This window comes from Epinephelus moara, chromosome 16 (genome assembly GCF_006386435.1).
Source record: "Epinephelus moara isolate mb chromosome 16, YSFRI_EMoa_1.0, whole genome shotgun sequence".
Lineage (NCBI taxonomy): Eukaryota > Metazoa > Chordata > Actinopteri > Perciformes > Serranidae > Epinephelus > Epinephelus moara.
In genome coordinates, this window is record NC_065521.1 from 1,014,699 (window position 1) to 1,034,389 (window position 19,691).

At 41.6% G+C, this 19,691-nt stretch overlaps 2 protein-coding genes across 5 annotated transcripts in view; both read right to left on the reverse strand.

Moving 5' to 3' along the window:
- Positions 1 to 9,103, reverse strand: part of agap1 (ArfGAP with GTPase domain, ankyrin repeat and PH domain 1) — a 193,508-nt gene extending 184,405 nt beyond the window's left edge. For all 4 annotated transcript variants that reach the window (XM_050065657.1, XM_050065655.1, XM_050065654.1 and 1 more), the window contains exon 1: positions 7,959 to 9,103. In XM_050065657.1, the coding sequence (XP_049921614.1) occupies positions 7,959 to 8,121 (163 nt within the window). In that variant the 5' untranslated portion in view covers positions 8,122 to 9,103. The remainder of the gene's footprint in view (positions 1 to 7,958) is intronic.
- A 1,029-nt stretch (positions 9,104 to 10,132) lies between these two features.
- LOC126403157 (fas apoptotic inhibitory molecule 1-like) lies at positions 10,133 to 16,943 on the reverse strand. Its single transcript, XM_050065658.1, has 4 exons — positions 16,827 to 16,943; positions 15,226 to 15,454; positions 14,008 to 14,057; positions 10,133 to 10,485 (listed from the first exon to the last, which is right to left on the reverse strand). The coding sequence occupies exons 1-4, from the start codon at positions 16,941 to 16,943 to the stop codon at positions 10,336 to 10,338; spliced, it is 546 nt and encodes a 181-aa protein (XP_049921615.1). The 3' UTR covers positions 10,133 to 10,335.
- Positions 16,944 to 19,691: the final 2,748 nt, after the last annotated feature.

Consider the following 19,691-nt stretch of genomic DNA (forward strand, 5'->3'; position numbering starts at 1 on the left):
GCAAGTACACTGCTACATGTAGCTACATGCTAACTTTAAGCAAACATGTCACCTTGGTAGAAAGTGCCGCTGTTCTCTGTTACAGTCATTCCCCAGCTGCAACATCGATGGAAAAAAACACAGGCGATTAGGGAAGACCAGGAAACACTAACTAATCAGAGCAGACTGTGGTTATTCAGGAGAGGGGGCTTAAAGAGACAGGCGCTAAAACAGAGTGTCTCAGACGGAGTGTGAATAAGGGTGTTTTTGAGCATTAAAGCCTGTAAACATGTTCCAGTAGAAACCCAAAACAGAACCTGATGTAGAGCGCGACAGGTCCTCTTCAATACGACTGATTGATACTGAGGCAACAAGAGCGGAGTGTAAGAGGATGTCACCGTATTTTCCTAAACTTTTCCACAGAGACCTTAAACCTCAGGAGTCTCTCCACATTTCTCCCACCTGAAAGCAGCGCCGAGTGGACTGGAGGTCTCCACCTCTAATCTGAGTGTAACTGCGATCCATATAACCCACTGGAGGCAGATTAAAGGGAGCAGGAAAAGTCATGATCTGCAGATAATCCCAGTTAGATCCCAGTTAACCTCGTCTCAGTGGATCAGCTGGTTAACAGCACTCAGCGACCCCTGACCTCCGTCTGACCTGTGGATCCAGCTCCATATGCTGTTACTGACCTCTGACCTGAACGACACAAGACGTTTGTCCCTACCTAGAAAATGCACACACACGTTCCTGAGCGACCCAGAGATAAACCAAGTCCAACTTTTGGAACGTAGCCGCTTGTATTTTATGTCAGTATGTTTCTTTTTCATTCTCTCAAAAATTAACCAGTCGGAAAGCAAAACTAACCAGAACTGGTTAATTCCTCGTGCCCCAGTAGCACGGTGGTACAGTGGTAAGCACTGTCGCCTCACAGCAAGAGGGATCCTGGTTCCTGGTTAATAAATTGTCCAAAAAATAGTAATGAATTGTCCCAAAAAATCAATTAAATGTCCAACAAAATATTAATTAAATGTACAACAAATATCAATAAATTGTCCCAAATTTTTTTTATTAAATGTCTGAAAAGTATTAATTAAATGTACGACAACTTATTAAGAAATTGTCCAAAACAAATGTATTAAATCATCCAAACATTTTTTATTAAATGTCCGACTTAATATTTATTAAATGTCCGACAAAATATTAATTGAATGTACGACAAATATTAATAAATTGTCCAAAACAAATGTATTAAATGTCTGACAAAATATTAATAAATTGTCCAACTGTGTGTGTGTGAGTGCACTTGTTCACTGTCATGTGACATTAAACAGATCAACCTGGACACCACCAGGACTGAGGACATCTCCTAAATGACGTCGTCACAGATTTGATGATGACCAACATTTTGTTATTTATCTGCCAAACACTCTCTGCCAGCATTTGACACTCGTCTGCTGTTAATTTATAACTGCAGCTGTTCGCAGCAGAGTCTGACTCAGCACCTGGCTGCTGCTGCTGGAGAAACTGCCGAGTCATGATATCCATCTCACAGTGCAGATGTTGGAGTCGTGGTTCGGCTCTGAGCCTGGCAGCTCAAAGACACAACAGTGAGACTGATGACACATTATATGGACGTATGATGGCGTCTTAAATGAGGGTCACATGACTGACACTGATCCGTGAGACGTTCACACCTGTCAACACTCTGATCAGACACAGTTACCCATGATGCAAAGACACTCTGCCGCCTCCACTGAGCGCGCTCACTGTACTTCACCCCGCTGATGACTCATGCTTCACCTCATACATTAGGCCTAATGAAAGGAGGCCTGCAGGAAAACAAACGAGCGTGGGTAACAAAGTACACGACCACTTTACGGAGAGCACATCATGTCTGCCCTGATCTGGTGCAGTCAGCGCGGGCGGGGGTGGAGGCGGAGGCGGGGGTGGGGTCGGGTAGTTTATGGACAAAAGGTGCACAGATCTCAGCATAATTTCTCAAGACAGAGTGGCGTGTTGGCAGCGCTGCGGCGGGCAGCAGCGGCTGTTATGTAACGGTTAAAGCCCTGGTTTTAAAAGCATCCCTGCGACTTCTTATTACTGTTATTACTGTTATTAGCACACGTCAATCGGCCCTTACATAATGGCTCTCTGACTCCTGCTGCAACCTGCCACAATAACAACGCTGGCAGCACTCAGGGAAAGTGCCGCCGCCACCATCAACAAACAAACACCAGCTTTATATCATTTAATATTTGATATATCTGAGACATCTGAAGACCAGTCTGATGAAATAAAGAATACACAATTAGACTGAAGGAGACCAAAGAGTGTCAAGTGACTCCACAACATGTAAACCCTCCTCTACAGGTGGCCCCAGCCAAACCCCGCCGCCCTCAGAGCCTCGCTCCATCACCACGCCGTCCCTGAATGAGACAGGCGCTGCATCAGAGCTGGTGTGAAACACGAGAACGGGCATTACGTGGGTACAACCCTGACAAAATGAGAGAGGATACACACACACACAGAGAGCCTGAAGGAGGCTGAACAAACACACAGCGGTGAGGCTAACTGGGTCACATGGTGCGTTCACTGACTGCAGGCCGACAGAATAAGACAAAAGCAGCACGAGACAAAGGCTGCAGTGGGAAAGAGACGCTGGTGTTACTGGAGGGCGGCTCTGATAAACAGGTTACAGAGGGACTGCTCCACCTGCTCCACTCTCATCTACTCTCGTCCACCCTCTCCTACAGGCCGTATTACATCATCTCACCTGCTGGAGTCTGGATTTCATTTTCCTTTGCATTATTGAATTAAACGTGTACTTTAAGGAGTTCCCACTGACACAAAGACACCAGGAGAGTAATAATTTTGGCACTAACGTATGGAGCGACTGAAATTTAACACTTTACAAGAGCTTTTCAATTGCAAACAGAATACAGTTTAATATAGAAAAGTTTCTAGATGGTATCAGCCAAAGTATAAAAGTTTCACAAAGGATGACTGGCGTTTTGTAGCAACCTCTTTTAGACTCCAAACTTGAGTATTTCATCGCAACCTGTCAGTGTTCTTCCAGCGGCTACTGAGGCTCCAAACATGAGTGTTTTGTAGCAACCTATCACTGTTTTTCAAGTGGCTTTTAAGGTTCAGAACATGGATGTTTTGTACGAACCTTTCGGCATTTTTCCAGCGACTTTTAAAGCACAAAACGTGACTGTTGTGTAGTGACCTGTCAGTGATTTTCCAGCAGCTTTTTAGGCTCCAAACATGAGTGTTTTGTAGCAACCTATCACCGTTTTTCAAGTGCCTTTTAAGGTTCCAAACAGGGGTGTTTTGTAGCGATCTATCAGTGTTTTTCAAGTGGCCTTTAAGGTTCCAAACAGGGGTGTTTTGTAGCCACCTATCAGTGTTTTTCAAGTGGCTTTTAGGGTTCAGAAAATGAGTGTTATGTAGCCACCTATCAGTGTTTTTCAAGTGGCTTTTAAGGTTCAGAAAATGAGTGTTTTGTAGCCACCTATAACTGTTTTTCAAGTGGCTTTTAAGGTTCCGAAAATGAGTGTTTTGCAGCGACCTATCAGTGTTTTTCAAGTGGCTTATAATGTTCCAAACAGGGGTGTTTTGTAGCGACCTATCAGTGTTTCTCAAGTGGCTTTTAAGGTTCTGAAAATGGGTGTTTTGTAGCCACCTATCAGTGTTTTTCAAGTGGCTTTTAAGGTTCCGAAAATGGGTGTTTTGTAGCGACCTATCAGTGTTTTTCAAGTGGCTTTTAAGGTTCCGAAAATGGGTGTTTTGTAGCCACCTATCAGTGTTTCTCAAGTGGCTTTTAAGGTTCCGAAAATGGGTGTTTTGGAGCGACCTATCAGTGTTTTTCAAGTGGCTTTTAAGGTTCAGAAAATGAGTGTTTTGTAGCCCCCCTTTAACTGTTTTTCAAGTGTTTTGTAGCAACCTGTCAATGTATTTCCAGCTGATTTTTAGGCACCAAACCGGACTGTTACATAGCGACCCGTCAGTGTTATATCTGAGGTTCCAAACACACGTTTTATAGCAATCTGCCTGCATTTTTCAGCAGTTTTTTGGGTTCCAAGCAAGTCTGTTTTGTAGCAACCTGTCACTGATTTTCCAGCAGCTTATAAGGTTCCTGACATGGGTGTTTTGTACTGACCTGTCTGTGTTTCCCCAGGCTCCAATCGTGAGTGTTCCCTAGCAACCTGTCAGTGTTTTTCAAGCAGTTCTTTAGCACCAAACACGACGAATTCATAGCAACATGTCGTCGTTTTTCCAGCCTCTTTTTAGCCTCCAAACATGGCCATTTTGCAGCAACCTGCCTGTGTTTTTCCAGTGGCTTTTAAGGCTCTTATTGTCAGTGTTTCATAGCGACGTGTTTTTCAAGCAGCTTCTTAGCACCAAATGTGATGGTTTCATAGCAACTTGTTGGTGTTTTTCCAGCTGCTTTATGCTCCAAACGTGGGTGTTCTTTTAGCGACCTGTCAATGGTTTATAGCTGCTTTTTAGGCTCAAAAGACGGGTGTTTCGATGCGACCAGCGATTTAGGTACTAAACATGAGTGTTTTGTAGCAACCCATCTCTGTGGTTCAAGAAGCTTTATATGTTCCAGACGTGGGTGTTTTGTAGTGACCTGTCAGCGGGATACTGCCACAAAAAGTGGCTTTTACCAAGATTTTTTTCCTAACAAATTTAACGCATCTGTGATTTGCAGACACGTATAATGCCAACATTTTTCATGGCAATTGGGTGACTATATAACAATAACTTCTGATAATTGAACGTAACCTGGGTCCTGATAAGAGGCAAAGAAATTGTGCAACCCCAGCGATAAGTCAGAAGATTAAAAGAAGAAGGTAAATGTTGAAAACATGCGATGCGGGCTTTTTTCTGTGTCTTCACAAAGCTACAAACTGGAAGGAAACTCCTGATGTCTGATATTCGTTATATTATTTGGGAGATCAGGGAGATAATTCAGCAGTAAATTATCAAACATAAATCTGGATTCGAGTCCCAACATCCACAACAACTTCCTGTTGACACAAACAGCCTCTGGTTCTTGTAGTTCCTGACGTGCTTTCCTCCTCACTGCTGTTAATTATCTGCCGTTAAGTCTGTAAAACCCTCTGAGGTGAAACCCTGTTTGTTAAAAACCGCTCTGTGAATAAAACCCCACTGTGTTTCCCGCTGTGGGAAAATGAAGCGTGTGATGTTCGCAGCAGCGAAGGTGCGCCGGTGTCTGTTAATAACAGCCACAGCTCCGAGGCCAGACGCAGAAAGTGGGTCAGTGTCACCTGGATGGCGGGACATCCATCCTCTCGCACACACACACACAGACACACACACCTCACATGCAAATGGGGCTTAATGCCGGCGGAGAACATGTGGCGAGATGTGAGTCAGTGCGCAGTAACTAGGCCGAGTCACCTGCTTCATAAGAGTCAGAAATCGACAGTTTGTCTGAGATGAATCGACGCCTCTCTTTACATAACCACGACACAAACGCACAGACGGGACGGCAGCCTCTCCAGCTGAGAGCTTGCGTAACATGACATGAATCTGAGCGACACGTCCAGATGTGCGCTGAGAGGCAAAGAAACAGGATGACAGTGCTGCTGCTGTTTTGGGTTATTTCCAGCATGAGAGCAGGCTGAGTGAGTCACCGAGCGCCACTGAATTCAGGGAAAATGGAAATGAGCAAAGTAGCAGCGAGTCACCGCTCTGACTCCTTTGTGTTATGAAGCTCAGACAGCTGGGAAGCCACTGAGCACATTCACGCTAACGACCTTTATAACGTCCAAACCCATGAACCCCTTTCATTTTGCACTCCTCATTTCACAGAATCAAAGCTGCGGTGCTTTTACTTTTATCGACGCCACTCTCAGTCTATTTTTGGCAGCGCTGCTTGACATTTTCAGGGAGCTAAGGTCAAAAATCCCTTCAGAAAAAAACATCGATGGTGACCTTTACAGCTGCGTACAAGACCAAGGAAGTTTTGCAAAGTTCAAGATGTGTTTTAAGTCACATTTTCTCTCCTGGTCGAAATAAAAACTGGACGAACATCACAGGACCCCGACTGAACCCATCTGTGTATTACAGAGCAGGAGCTTGTGTACAACATACAGATGTTCCTAAACAGAGCGGCGGCCACTTTGGGTCTCTAGAAAACACGCTTCTGTAAACAGGGCCGGGTATGTGACAAACACAGGCTTCACGGGATCATTCCAACATCATCATCGCCTCCTTCGTCTTCATCATAGCACGCACACCAATGAGCAGAACTCATTACACTTCTCAAAATGTCTAACGGTATTAAATATGAGATGACAGAAAACATAAACCACGATAAGGATATCAGCGAACAGACACCAGTCCTCCTGCCTCTTCATGAAATGAGTGGTATATTATTTTAGCAGCTCTCTCGGCTCCTAACAAAGGTGTTTTGTAGTGACCTGTCAGTGTTCTTCCAGCAGTTTCTTTAGGCACCAAACATTGGTATTTTGTAGCAACCTGTCTGTTATTTTCCATTGGCTTTTAAGGGTCATGTTGTGAGTGTTCCTGCCATATCTGAGGTTCCAAGCATTGGCGTTTTATAGCGACCTGCCTGCATTTTTCCAGCAGCTTTTAAAGTTCCAAACATGAGTGTTTTGTACTGACCTGTCTGTGTTTTCCCAGTGGCTTTTTAAGGCTCCAATTGTGAGTGTTTCCTAGCGACCGGTCATTGTTTTTCAAGCAGCTTTGAAGCACCAAACATGGCGGTTTCATAGCAACATGTCGTTGTTTTTCCAGCCTCTTTTTAGGCTCCAAACATGGCCATTTTGTAGCAACCCGTCTGTGTTTTTCCAGTCATATCTGAGGCTCCGAACATGTCTGTTTTGTAGCAACCTGTCACTGATTTTCCAGCAGCTTTTAAGGTTCCAAACATGAGTGTTTTGTACTGACCTGTTTGTATTTTCCCAGTGGCTTTTAGGGCTCCAATCGTAAGTGATTCATAGTGGCGTGTTTTTCAAGCAGCTTTTAAGCACCAAACATGGTGGTTTCATAGCAACTTGTTGGTGTTTTTCCAGCTGCTTTATGCTCCAAACGTGGGTGTTCTTTTAGCGACCTGTCAATGTTTTATAGCTGCTTTTTAGGCTCAGAAGACGGAGTTTTGGTGCGATCAATCAATGTATTTCCAGCAGCGATTTAAGCACTAAACATGAGTGTTTTGTAGCAACCCATCTCTGTGCTTCAGGAAGCTTTATATGTTCCACATGTCAGCGGGATAGTGCCACAAAAAGTGGTTGTCTTTTACGATTTTTTTTCTAACCATCACCAAGTGTTTTTCTGTGCCTAAACCTGACCACACGTTAACCACAGCATCATTGAAACCTGTTTTGTAGCAACCTGTCAATGTTTTTCAAGTAGCCTTAAAGGTTCCAAACATGTGTTTCATAGCAACCTGACTTTGTGTTTCCAGCAGCTTTTTACGCACTAAATGTGGGTATTTTGAAGCAACCCATTAGTGAGTCTCCAGCGGCTTTTAGGGCTCCAAACATGAGTGTTTTGTAGCAACCTGTCAGTGTTTTTCCAGTAGAAACTTACATGTTGTGGTTTATATTTGATGCCACAGGTGCGAGGACCTGTTCATCGCTGCATTTAACTTTAATTATATTTGTTTTACTCTATGATGTAATGTTTGCTTGTGTGGACAGCAGGAACAGAAGTTATTACCTTGGTAGGAACAAATAAATAAATAAATGTCAACAAACTCCAGCTCCAGGATAATCAGTATTGTTGCTCCTGTTGTCCAACACATGGCAACACACCTCAGTATGTCAACTTCACTTTAAAGTGCAGATAGCATCACTGACAATCAGCTGTTGACACCACAAACCTCAGATATGTCACAGACCCTGTAAAGCCGTGCACGTGCGTGCACCTTCAGACAGCATCCAGGTGTTGTCACACCAGCATCCACCCTTGCATCCTACCTTCAATCGCGATGACGTGCTCCCGGATCTGGTTCTGCAGCAGCGGCTCCTCCACCCGCTCCAGGAGCTCGTAGATGGAGTAGATGTTGGGATGGACGGACTCAAACCTCTGGATCTCGGCTCGGATGGCGGCCGAGTTGGCCAGGTGCTGCTGGTAGTTCATGGCTGCGACTGTTCGGCCGGGTCAGACGGTGGTGCTGGTGTTGCTGGTGGGCAGATGGGAAGGTGAAAGTTGTGACCTCCAGCAGCGGGACGCGTTCACAGGGAAGCCTTAAATCATGCTGTTTCGCTGCGGACCCTGGTGAACTCAACACGGCGGTTTGTCCTTCAAACTGTTAATTTAAAACAATAGTTTGTGGAGTGTTTTCTTCCAGAGAGACCAGTTACTCCTCCTCTACATCCCGGGAAGATTCCACACGAGATTTATATTCCCAGCGGTGTTTTTTGGCGGAGCGGCCAGACTGCTGCTACTGGCCGGTGAGGGCAGCTGTTCCCCGGGGTGTCCCGGTCTCCAATGCCGGTGCGGTGACAGATGTGCGGCAGGCTGGGCACCGCTTCCCCATATCCTCACAGCCCATGAGAGATTAAAACCACACCGGCTCCGGTTCTATCAGAGCTGTCGGAGTCACTTAGTCATAACTGACCGGAGGAGAAGGATCAAAATCGGCCTTGTTGCGAGGCGGCTATGCTAGCCGGCTAAAGCTAACTAGCTGTAGCTTCCCAGCCGGAGGGGGAGAAGAGGGAAAACTCGCCGCTTTTCAGGCGTCAAACTCGGCTTTACATAACGGCCGAGCGGGAGGTTAGAGCTCCAGAGAGGAGGCGAGAGCAGCCATTTTAAAATCCTCCATGAAAAAGAGCAGCTGGGGGCAGACAGGCAGCTGGATGAAGTGTTAGTGGACCGGGACTTGGGATGCCTGTTCCCGTCCGTCCGTCCGTTGTTTTGTCTCCGGGACCAGCTGCGCGAGACTCACCTCCTCAGTCCGGATTCAGCCGCGCGAGGCCAGCGGGGCTCGTGCGCCTCCCGAAATAGATCCAGGTGTGGTTTAAAGACGCGTAAAATCACAGGTAGATCCCGCACGCGACGCTCACACACTCAGCCGATCCCCCTTCCCGTGATGTGAGGTCCATCCCGGGTAGAGCCACAGTATCCCGGCCGGGAACGTCACTGCGCCGTCAAGGTACCCGGACCCGACACGGCGGCTTCCGGTTAGCATCTTCAAAATAAAAGCCACTAAAAGTCGTGGTTTTACTTTGTATTTCCATTTTAACGCGACTACGACACAGTAAATGTAATAAAGTAAAAGCAACAATACTAAACTTTAAAACACTGAATTACAAGTAAAATTAAAATTTGTCTCAAGTAAAAGATTTGGTAATGTTTACATTTAAAATATATAAATGTAATAAATGTAATGTAATTAGATATGGTTAATTTTTACATTTAAAAAAAGTAAATGTCATTAGATTATTAGACTATACAAAGCATTAATTATTCATTTATTTTATTTTATTTATTTTTGTTTCTTTTGTCTTGCCTCCCAGGGCGTCAACTGTTTCACATAATAGTAAAACATATATATGATTCCTCCGTGAAAGCGACTCAGCAGTACAAAAGTAATAATAATAATGATAATTAATTAATAATTAATATATTTTTCTAAAATCTGCATAACGAGTATTTCTACCTTTGTACTTTAAGTATATTTTAATGCTGCACTTTTACTTCAGTAATATTTTAAAAACAATTTTAATTTGTAACTCAGCATTTCTACTCTGTTATTGTGACTTTAAAAATAAATTCAAACCATTAATATGTATAAAAATATAATATATATACATATTTCATATAGTAGGTATATTGCTGTTTGATTTAAAAATGTGATTCAGCAGTAGTTAGCTCCCGTGCTTTTATTTTGAAAATCACACCCTCCGTTTCCCGGTGTTTTTCCAGCTAACCGCCGCGCGCTTGACGCAGCGGCGTTCACGCAGATACTCGCTGCGTGGATTGTGCGCAAAAATAACTCATGAGAAGAATCTGAGTCCAGATTTTAACTCACAAATTTAACGTTAATTACAGGCTCCTTCAAAATAAAGCTACAAAGCACCAACAGACATCTCGATTAAAATAAATAAATGAAATAAAATAAAAACACCAACAGAGCATTACATGTCAGAGTTTATTCACTACATTAACATGAACATATATTCTTAATTTGTCGAACAAATAATGAAATGGAAAAGCGAACACTTCCTGTCCCAGCAGAGCGTCGCAGCACTGCATGGTGGTATTTGTAGTACTGTCTGGTGGTGTTTGTAGTTTGGGTCCAAATACCTCGTTGACAGAGTCTCTTTGAAACTGATCAGCGTTCCTTCAGCCTCATTGTGTCGTCGCTGGTATTTTCTCTCCGTCCAGCAGTAAATAGTGCACAATGCCGCTCTTCTTCTTCCCACCGCTCGCCGCCTTGATGCAGCACTCGTGTTCCCCCAACATGAAGTGCGTCTCTGTGCCGTCGTCCACAAACTCTCCCTGTGGACAGTCCACCAAAGGACACACGCAGAGGGTTTTAGGATTTCAAGTCATTAATGAGGATTTATTTTACTGTGTCACTGTAAACACAGATGTTTCCTTTAAACGCTTTAACTCTTATTTTGAAAGAGGAGAGAAACTTAGTCAGATTATCAGACACCAGACAGAATTAAACTAAAATTATGATGGTACTTTATTTTTAATATTCCTTTCATCATTTTCTTTTATTTCTGGGGGAAACTGGCTTTTATTTGTTAAAGTGTAGCACATGGTCGTGTTTGTCCTTTTTGCTTTGTTTGTTTTTTGTTCTGAGGGTTTGAATTTTTGTCTTTTCCAGAGGGGACAGGAAGTCTTCCGTCATACAGTCCAAACATCCTAGAAAAAGTCTCAAAGATGGTTTTCCAAGACATGTGCAACATGTGCAGTATTAGAAGGTGGTGGAAACACACTGACTGGTCGCTACAAAACACCCACAATTAGAGCTTTAAGAGCCGCTGGAAACAAACAGAGGTTGCTACAACACATCCACGTTTGGAGACTTATAAGCCACTTGAAAAACACTGACAGGTAGCTAAAAAACACCCATGTCTAGTGCCTAAAAATCCTCCGGAAAAGCACAGGCAGGTGGCTACAAAACACCCACATATGAGCCTAAAAAGCCACTGGAAAAACACCAATAGGTCACTACGAAACACACATGATTGGAGCCGGGTCACAGGTCACTATACAGGTCACTATAAAACACTCACATTAGGTACATTAAAGGCGCATGATAAACACTTACTGGTTGCTACAAAACACCCACGGTTGGAGCCTACAAAGGTGCTGGAAAATCACAAACAGGTTGCTTGAAAACACCCACGTTTGGAGGCTAAAAATTCCCTGGAAAAGCACAGAGGGGTCACTATAAAACACCCACACTTGAGCCTAAAAAGCCTTAGGAAAGACACCGACAGGTTGCTACAAAACACCCAAATTTGGAGCCTTAAAAGCTGCTGGAAAAACACTGACAGGTCGCTACAAAACACTCATATTAAGTGCATAAAGGCGCATGATAAACACTGACAGGTCGCTACAAAACGCTCCCAACTGGATCATTAAAAGGCAATGGAAAGACCTCGACAGGTTGCTACAAAACACCTATGATTGGAGCCTAAAAAACTGCTGGAAAAATACTGACTGGTTGCTACAAAACATCCATATTAGATGCATAAAGCCACTTGATTAAACGTGACTGGTCACTACAAAACATCCACTTTTGGAGCCTAAAGAGACTCAGGAAAAACACTGACAGGTCGCTACAAAACACTCCCAATTGGATCCTTAAAAGGCAATGGAAAGACACCAACAGGTTGCTACAAAACACCTATGACTGGAGCCTAAAAAACTGCTGGAAAAACACTGACAGGTCACTATAAAACACTCACATTAGGTGCATAAAGGCGCATGATAAACAATGACTGGTTGCTACAAAAAACCCAATGTTTGCAACCTAAAAAGACGCTGGAAAAACAATGATTCACTCTAACACACTATCCCCTCCACCACCAGTTAACAAAGTCATTTTATATACTACACCACTTTCAAAATGCTGGTATGAAACGTACAAATGTAACATATTCATGGTTTGCAGAAATGTACAATCCTACATTTTCTCCTAGTGACTGAGCTGATTTTACACCACTCCAGACTTTATAAAATATGTCATAAATCCCTCCAAATCTCACATTAAGGTCTCTAGTTTGTGTCTGTAAAGTTTGGCGAGGCTGTGATTATCTTAGAGGTCACTGTAGGTCATTTTATACAGGGAGGCCAAGTTTGTTATTTGAGATGTAAAATAAGGAACTAATCTGCAACTCCTACACACAACATGTCACCATTTTGAGTCCTGGCAGGATTTAACCCTGTAAAACCCACTGTTGCAAATTTACAACATCACTTAACAATTCTAAAAAAAAAGGCCTGCAAATGTTTTTTTTCTCAAGACCATATTTACATAGTTAATGGGTCCTATTGTTTGTCCTCACAATGCTATTGGATAGAAGAAGTGTTTATAGGTCTGGTCATCTGGCCATGAACTCACTCTACCTGCAAACTTCCCGTTGAGCTCATCTCCTTTTTTTGCATAACTGGATTTGTCAGGATTAAAGTAGGTAAAATTCCTTAAATATTTTTTTTTGTGTTTATTACAATGTCTAGAACATGTACATATTTAGTTATTTTGGAAAACATTCATCAGATTTGATTTATAGCTTGTTATGTCTATGTTGTAATTCTACAATGTTGGGTCAGTGTGGTAGTCAAAATAGCCTGTGCTCCTCCTTACACATTACATAAGGTCACTGCACTTCTCACATGGTCACAAATTGAAAAAAAATGTAGTAGAAATTTAAAGTATTAGATGATTCATTGTAACGAAGCTCTAAATGTGCTTTTCTGTTAAATTTTTACTTAGTTTAGCTTAGACCATAATTAAACACATGAATAAATTGTATGGGGTATTTGAAACTCCAGCATCTATAGCAGTATTTGAAACTCCCTGTATCTTTGTAGTTTTTTGTTTGTTTTTTAACTTCTAAATGATCCTGAGCTATTTTTCTCAGTGTTGCCCAAGCAGCAGTTTGTAGCATTAGGAGATAGAAAAACAGGTTCTGAATGTTCTGGATTTGTTGGGGGGATGCCTGTTGCATTGTTCAGGGACAGGTGCGAATGGTCTTGAATGTGAACCTGTAAGTGCTCTGGGGGGATGCATGTGTTCCTTTTAGTATGATAAGCAGAGAGCATAATAGGCCAGCCAGACAGTATTGTTTGAATGTAGTAAACCACATTGAAAGTGACGCAGGAAAAAGTTTTGTAAATATATTTTTTCCCAATATTTTTATTTATAAATGCTTATTCATAAAACTATAATTGTTGTGTGATTATTACTCATGATATATACTGTTATGGGGCTAAGTAAGCAATCAACCCTGCAGATGAATACTTAAATGTTCTGTATATCTGTTCAGACAAAGTGAGTACAAACACAGAAGTTCTGCTCCCAACTGTGCCCAACGTTGCAAATTTACAACATTTCCCTAAAAACTTACTAAAATGTAAAAAATTTGAAAACTCTTTGATTTCTACATCAGAGGCCTCCTAAAACAATATCTGAGAGGTCAAACAAAAATTTGCTCATTTTTTTCTATATCTGGGTCTTACAGGGTTAAAATATAATAACGTCATTTTAATGTATGTTTCACTTTATTCTGTTTATTTATATGGTAGAGCGGCTGCAGACTAGATGAGTTTTCTCAGGAAATATCAGATAAACAGGCGTGTCAGGGAAATAAACACAAACGTATCAGCAAGAAATCCCTCGTCATTATTTCTACATCATATAAATTATTTTTTTATGCATTTAGCTCCAGATGGAAGTTTAATTTTCTGTTGTCGGAGTCTCACTGAAATTTAAATTAATTCATTATAGTATTATTCATGATTATAAAACTACTTTAATGTTCAGGGTTCAGTGTTTCTCACCATTGTGTCCATTTTCTGTCCGTTGCACCAAACGTCCATCGTGTCCTTTTCTGTTGGAAACAAGAACAAATATATAATTATATATATAGAGAGAGCAATATACAGTTTATGGATGAATATAAGGTTATTTTTCACATATTATCATTCACAATAACTGAACCTGTAATTAATGGTTGACAGTGCTGGAACATGACTGAGCCACATTGACCTTTGACCACATAAATATAATCAGTTCATTGTTGAGTCCACACGGATGTTGGAGACAAATTTAAAGAAATTCCCTCAAGGCGTTGTTGATACATTGCATTATCAAGATGGACCTTTGACCACTAAAATCTAACCAGTTCATCGATGCATCCAAGTGGACATTTGTGCCAAATCTGAAGAAATTCCCTCAAGGTATTCTTGAGCTATCGCGTTCTCAAGAATGACATTGACACAAGGTCACAGTGACCTTTGATCACCAAAATCTAATAAGTTCATTGTTGAGTTCTTGTGCCGTTTGTGCCAAATGTGAAAAAATTCCCTCAATGACTTCTTGAGATTCACAAGAATGAAACAGACGCAAGGTCACAGTGACTTTTACCTTTAACCACCAAAATTCAATCAGTTCATTCTTATGACCAAGAGGATGTTTGTGCCAAATCTGAAGAAATTCACCCAAGATATTCTTCAGATATTGTGTATTATGAGACAGACGGAAGGTCATGGTGACATCTGACCACAAAAATCTAATCGATTCATAGCTAAGTACAAGTGAACGTTTGTGCCAAATTTGGAGAAATTACTGCCGTAACGGTGTCAATTCAGGAGTATTTGTAGACTGTGGTATTTCTACTTTTACTGCAGTAACTGCTGGAATAAATTAAAATAAAATAAATTAAAGTAAAAATGAAATAAAATAAAATAAAATGAAATAAAATAAAATAAAATAAAATAAAATAAAATAAAATAAAATAACGTAAAGTAAAAAGTAAAGTCCAGTAAAGTCCGTCAGCTGTCAGTCACAGTAACGTCTCTAATGACCTCTGATGAAGTAATCAAACACATGAACTGATTTGTGTATTTTCCTGTCACACAGGTGTCGTCTGTGTCGTCCAATCAGGTGGCTGCAGGTCGCCCTGTTGCCTTAAATACCTGCTGTGACCTCCAGCTGAGCAGATTACACCTCAGTGGGTCACCTGTGATTACATCATCACAAAGACACGTCAGGCTCACCCAGGACGACTCGGCAGTCGTCTCCGTCCACCTTGAGCAGCCAGGTCTTGGACGTCTTGGCTCTGTTGTCGATGAACTTCTGCAGACTCTTGCCGTCGACCTCCAGCGTGTACTCGTAGGCGAAGCCGCTGACTGCCTCGATGTTTATGGTGGCTTTGGTGTTGGAGCTCCCCACCGTGAAGGTTTCCTTCCCCACCAGCTTAAACAGCCAGTCCTTCCTGATGACTTCCTGTGGAGGAAACACGAGTCACACTGCTGCTGAGTCATCCAGTCATTCATTCATTCATTCAAAATAAAAACAAAATACACTTAAAGTTTGAAAAGTAAAAGTTACATGTTGTAGTAAAAGGTGAAAGTGTAAATACTCCAGTAAAGTACAAGTACCTGAGGAAATAGATCCTCACTAATATATTTAAATACTTAACTGTAGCAGCTCCTGTAGTGACAGTGCAGGATGTGTTACTATAACAATACAGGTTGTACTTTAATGCGTTGATTTTAAGCCGTATATATTTTCATAAAAATAAAACTTAAAATGAAGTAAAATAAAATAAAATAATGTCAACTGAAGTAAAATAAAGCAAAATTAAATAATGTAAATAAAAATAAAGTTAAATAAAATAATGTAAAGTAAAATGAAATAAAATAAAACAAAACCCAATAAAGTAATGTAAACCATAGTGAAGTAAAGTAAAATAAAATAAAGTAAAATAATGTTGAGTAAAATAGAATAAAATAAAAATAACATGAACATGAACATGAACATGAAATGAAATGAAATGAATTAAAATAAAGTAAAATAAAATAAATAAGGGAAAATAACATTAATTAAAATAAAGGAAGATAAAATAAATTAAAGTAAATTAAAATATGATGAAATAAAATATAAACAAAATAAAATAAAGTAAACTAAAGTAAAGTAAAATAAAATGAAATAAATTAAAATGAAAAAATAAGAAAAGAAAATAATGTAAAAGAAAATAAAACAGAATAAAATAAAAAATATTTCTCCACTCCACTCAAACATTTTTCCTTTCTTGTTTATTTCATTCATTCACTCCAACATTAAAACACATGTACCACAGAAAGGGGGTGATCTTAATAATTCATACTCTTACTTTTCATACTTTAAGTGTATTTTGTTGCCGAAACATTTTTATTTTTACTTAAGTCAAACTATTTATATTGCTGCTAATGAAGTATTTTAAAGTGTCGTACTGCTACGTTTACTGTAACTTAATGTTCTCAACACGTATTCCACCCCTGACCAACAAGTACTCGAGTACTGACGTGTAATTTGAGTTACTTTTAATTGAGTATTTCCATTTTATGGTACTTTATGTCTTAGAGGGAAATGTGGTACTTTTTACTGCAGTACTTTAGTTACTTTGCATAATGAGTACTTTCACTTCAGGTACTTTAAGTATATTCTGAGGTTGATACTTTTACTTCAGTTAAACTTTGACTATTTTTACACTGTGGTATTTCTACTTTTACTTGAGTGAAGCGACTCTTTGTTTGGGATGTCCGGTCACAACCTGACTTCATCTGAAGGTGGAAGAAGACAGGAAGTGAAGAGCCGGACTAAAGGAAGGTCTCACCTGTCCGTTGACGTACACGATGCGTTTCCCCGTGGTGGTGCCATGAGCGAACTCGATCCTATAAACACCGTCGCTCAGCGCCACGTCCCACACCGCCACCAGATCTCCGCCCAGCATGTCTGAAGCTCCTCTGGATGGTCTCCTCAGGACGGTCTCCTCTGGACGGTCTTCTCTGGACGGACTCCTCTGGACGGTCTCCGCAGGACGGACTCCTCTGGACGGTCTCCTCTGGACGGTCTTCTCTGGACGGTCTCCTCAGGACGGTCTCCTCAGGACGGTCTCCTCTGGACGGTCTCCTCTGGACGGTCTCCTCTGGATGGTCTCTTAGGACTGTCTCCTCAAGACTGTTTTCCTCAGGACTGTCTCTTAGGACGGTCTCCTCTGGACGGTCTCCTCGGGACGGTCTCCTCAGGACTGTCTCTTAGGACGGTCTCTTAGGACGGTCTCCTCAGGACGGTCTCCTCTGGACGGTCTCCTCTGGACGGTCTCCTCAGGACTGTCTCTTAGGACGGTCTCTTAGGACGGTCTCCTCAGGACAGTCTCTTAGGACGGTCTTTTAGGATGGTCTCCTCTGGACTGTGTCTTAGGACTGTCTCCTCAGGATGGTCTCCTCTGGACAGTCTCCACAGGACGGTCTTTTAGGATGGTCTCCACAGAACAGTCTTTTAGGATGGTCTCCACGGGACAGTCTTTTAGGATGGTCTCCACAGGACGGTCTCTTAGGATGGTCTCCTCAGGACGGTCTCTTACGATGGTCTCCACAGGACAGTCTTTTAGGATGGTCTCCACAGGACGGTCTCTTAGGATGGTCTCCACGGGACAGTCTCTTAGGATGGTCTCCTCAGGACAGTCTCTTACGATGGTCTCCACAGGACAGTCTTTTAGGATGGTCTCCACGGGACAGTCTTTTAGGATGGTCTCCTCAGGACAGTCTCCTTAGTACAGTCTCTTCAGGACGGTCTCCTCTGGACGGTCTCTTCCTTAGTACAGTCTCTTCAGGACGGTCTCCTCTGGACGGTCTCTTACGATGGTCTCCACGGGACAGTCTTTTAGGATGGTCTCCACAGGACAGTCTTTTAGGATGGTCTCCACAGGACGGTCTCTTAGGACAGTCTCCTCTGGACGGTCTCTTCAGGACAGTCTCTTCAGGACAGTCTCTTCAGGACGGTCTCCTCTGGACGGTCTCTTAGGACAGTCTCTTCAGGACAGTCTCTTCAGGACAGTCTCCTCTGGACGGTCTCTTAGGACAGTCTCTTCAGGACGGTCTCCTCAGGACAGTCTCTTCAGGACAGTCTCTTCAGGACAGTCTCTTCAGGACGGTCTCCTCTGGACGGTCTCCTCTGGACAGTCTCCTGTTGACAGTCTGCTCAGAGTGTCTCCGTCCTGCCCTGGGACGTGGAGGCGTCCTGTTGGAGCGGCGGTGTGGGCTCAGCAGCAGGTGTATTACTGTAAGAGGCTTAGAGACGTGAGCTCACACTGACACCGAGGATTATGGGAACAGCTCTGTATCTGTATCACTGTTTGTATGAGGCAGCACCAACACCTCCTCCTGAACAGGAAGTGTGTTTGTAGGTCGACGTTCTGAGGTGACCTCTGACCTCTACATGGACGAGGTCAGAGAGAGACATGAACTAATGTAGAAAGAGACGTACAGTAAAAGTTTATACGAACACAGAGGATCGGACCATCTGACGATTCTCTCTGAGAAGATATGAGGATCTACGACGTGCTTCTTTATCCTGGTGGCAGTGTTAAGAGTTTTCCACAGTTTACCCTTAATTTACCCCGAAAACTGTTAAGGGAGATTCTCAGGAGAGACCTGACCAAGAGGACAGAATACCTACCTACCGACCAAACGACCAACTGGCCTGTCTCCAAGATCCTTCAGAACTCTTTAAGAAAGAGGGATTTTAAAAAAGAACCCGGAAGAAAGAACCTGAAAGAAAGACCTTAAGGAAAAAGGGAATCTTGACAAAGAAACACCTTAAAGAAAGAAAGAACCTTAAAAAAGACCTTAAAGAAAGAACATTTAGAAATTACCTTTAAGAAAGAAAGAACCTGAAAAGGTATTTTAAGAAGTACCTTAAAGACAGAACCTTAAAAAAGTATCTTTAAGAAAGAAAATACCTTCAAGAACACACCTTAATGAATGAAAGACACCTGAAAGGGGCTTTAAAAAGCACCTTAAAGAAAGAAAGAGCCTGAAAAAGGGATTTTAAAATGTACCTTAAAGAAAGAACCTTTAAAAAGTATCTTTAAGAAAGAAAAAAACCTTTAAGAATGTACCTTAATGAATGAAAGAAAACTGAAAAGGGGATTTTAAAAAGGACCTTAACGAAAAAGAATCTGAAAAGTTTTTTTTAGAAAGGACCTTTCAGAAATAACCTTAAAGGCATCTTTAAGAATGAAAAAAACTTTAAAGAAAGAACCTTAAAGAAAGACAACACCCGAAAAGGGATTTTAAAAAGGACCTAAAGAAATGAACCTTACACAAAGTACCTTTAAGAAAGAAAAACCTTAAAGAACGTACCTTAAAGAAAGAGAGAAACCTGAAAAGAGATTTAATAAAGGACCTTAAAAAGGAAACTTTAAAAAAGTGCCTTTAAGCATTAAAAAACCTTAAAGAAAGTACCTTAAAGAAAAAAAGGACCTGAAAAGGTATTTTTGAAAGGACCTCAAAGAAAGAATCCTAAAAAAGTACCATAAGGGAAAAAAAAACTTCAAGAAAGTATCTAAAAGAAAGACAGGACAAAAAAGGGATTTACAAAAGAACCTTAAGAAAACATCTTTAAGAAAGAAGAAACCTTTAAGAATGTACCTTAAAGAAATAAAGAATCTGAAAAGGGGGGTTTTAGAAAGGACCTT

Excerpts from the sequence above, each read along its gene's own strand:
- LOC126403157 (XM_050065658.1), bottom strand. The coding sequence starts at position 16,943 with ATGCTGGGCGGAGATCTGGTGGCGGTGTGGGACGTGGCGCTGAGCGAC. Across the intron at positions 15,455-16,826 it reads TCGTGTACGTCAACGGACAG|GAAGTCATCAGGAAGGACTG; the intron begins GTGAGACCTTCC and ends TTTCCTCCACAG. Across the intron at positions 14,058-15,225 it reads CGACTGCCGAGTCGTCCTGG|AAAAGGACACGATGGACGTT; the intron begins GTGAGCCTGACG and ends TGTTTCCAACAG.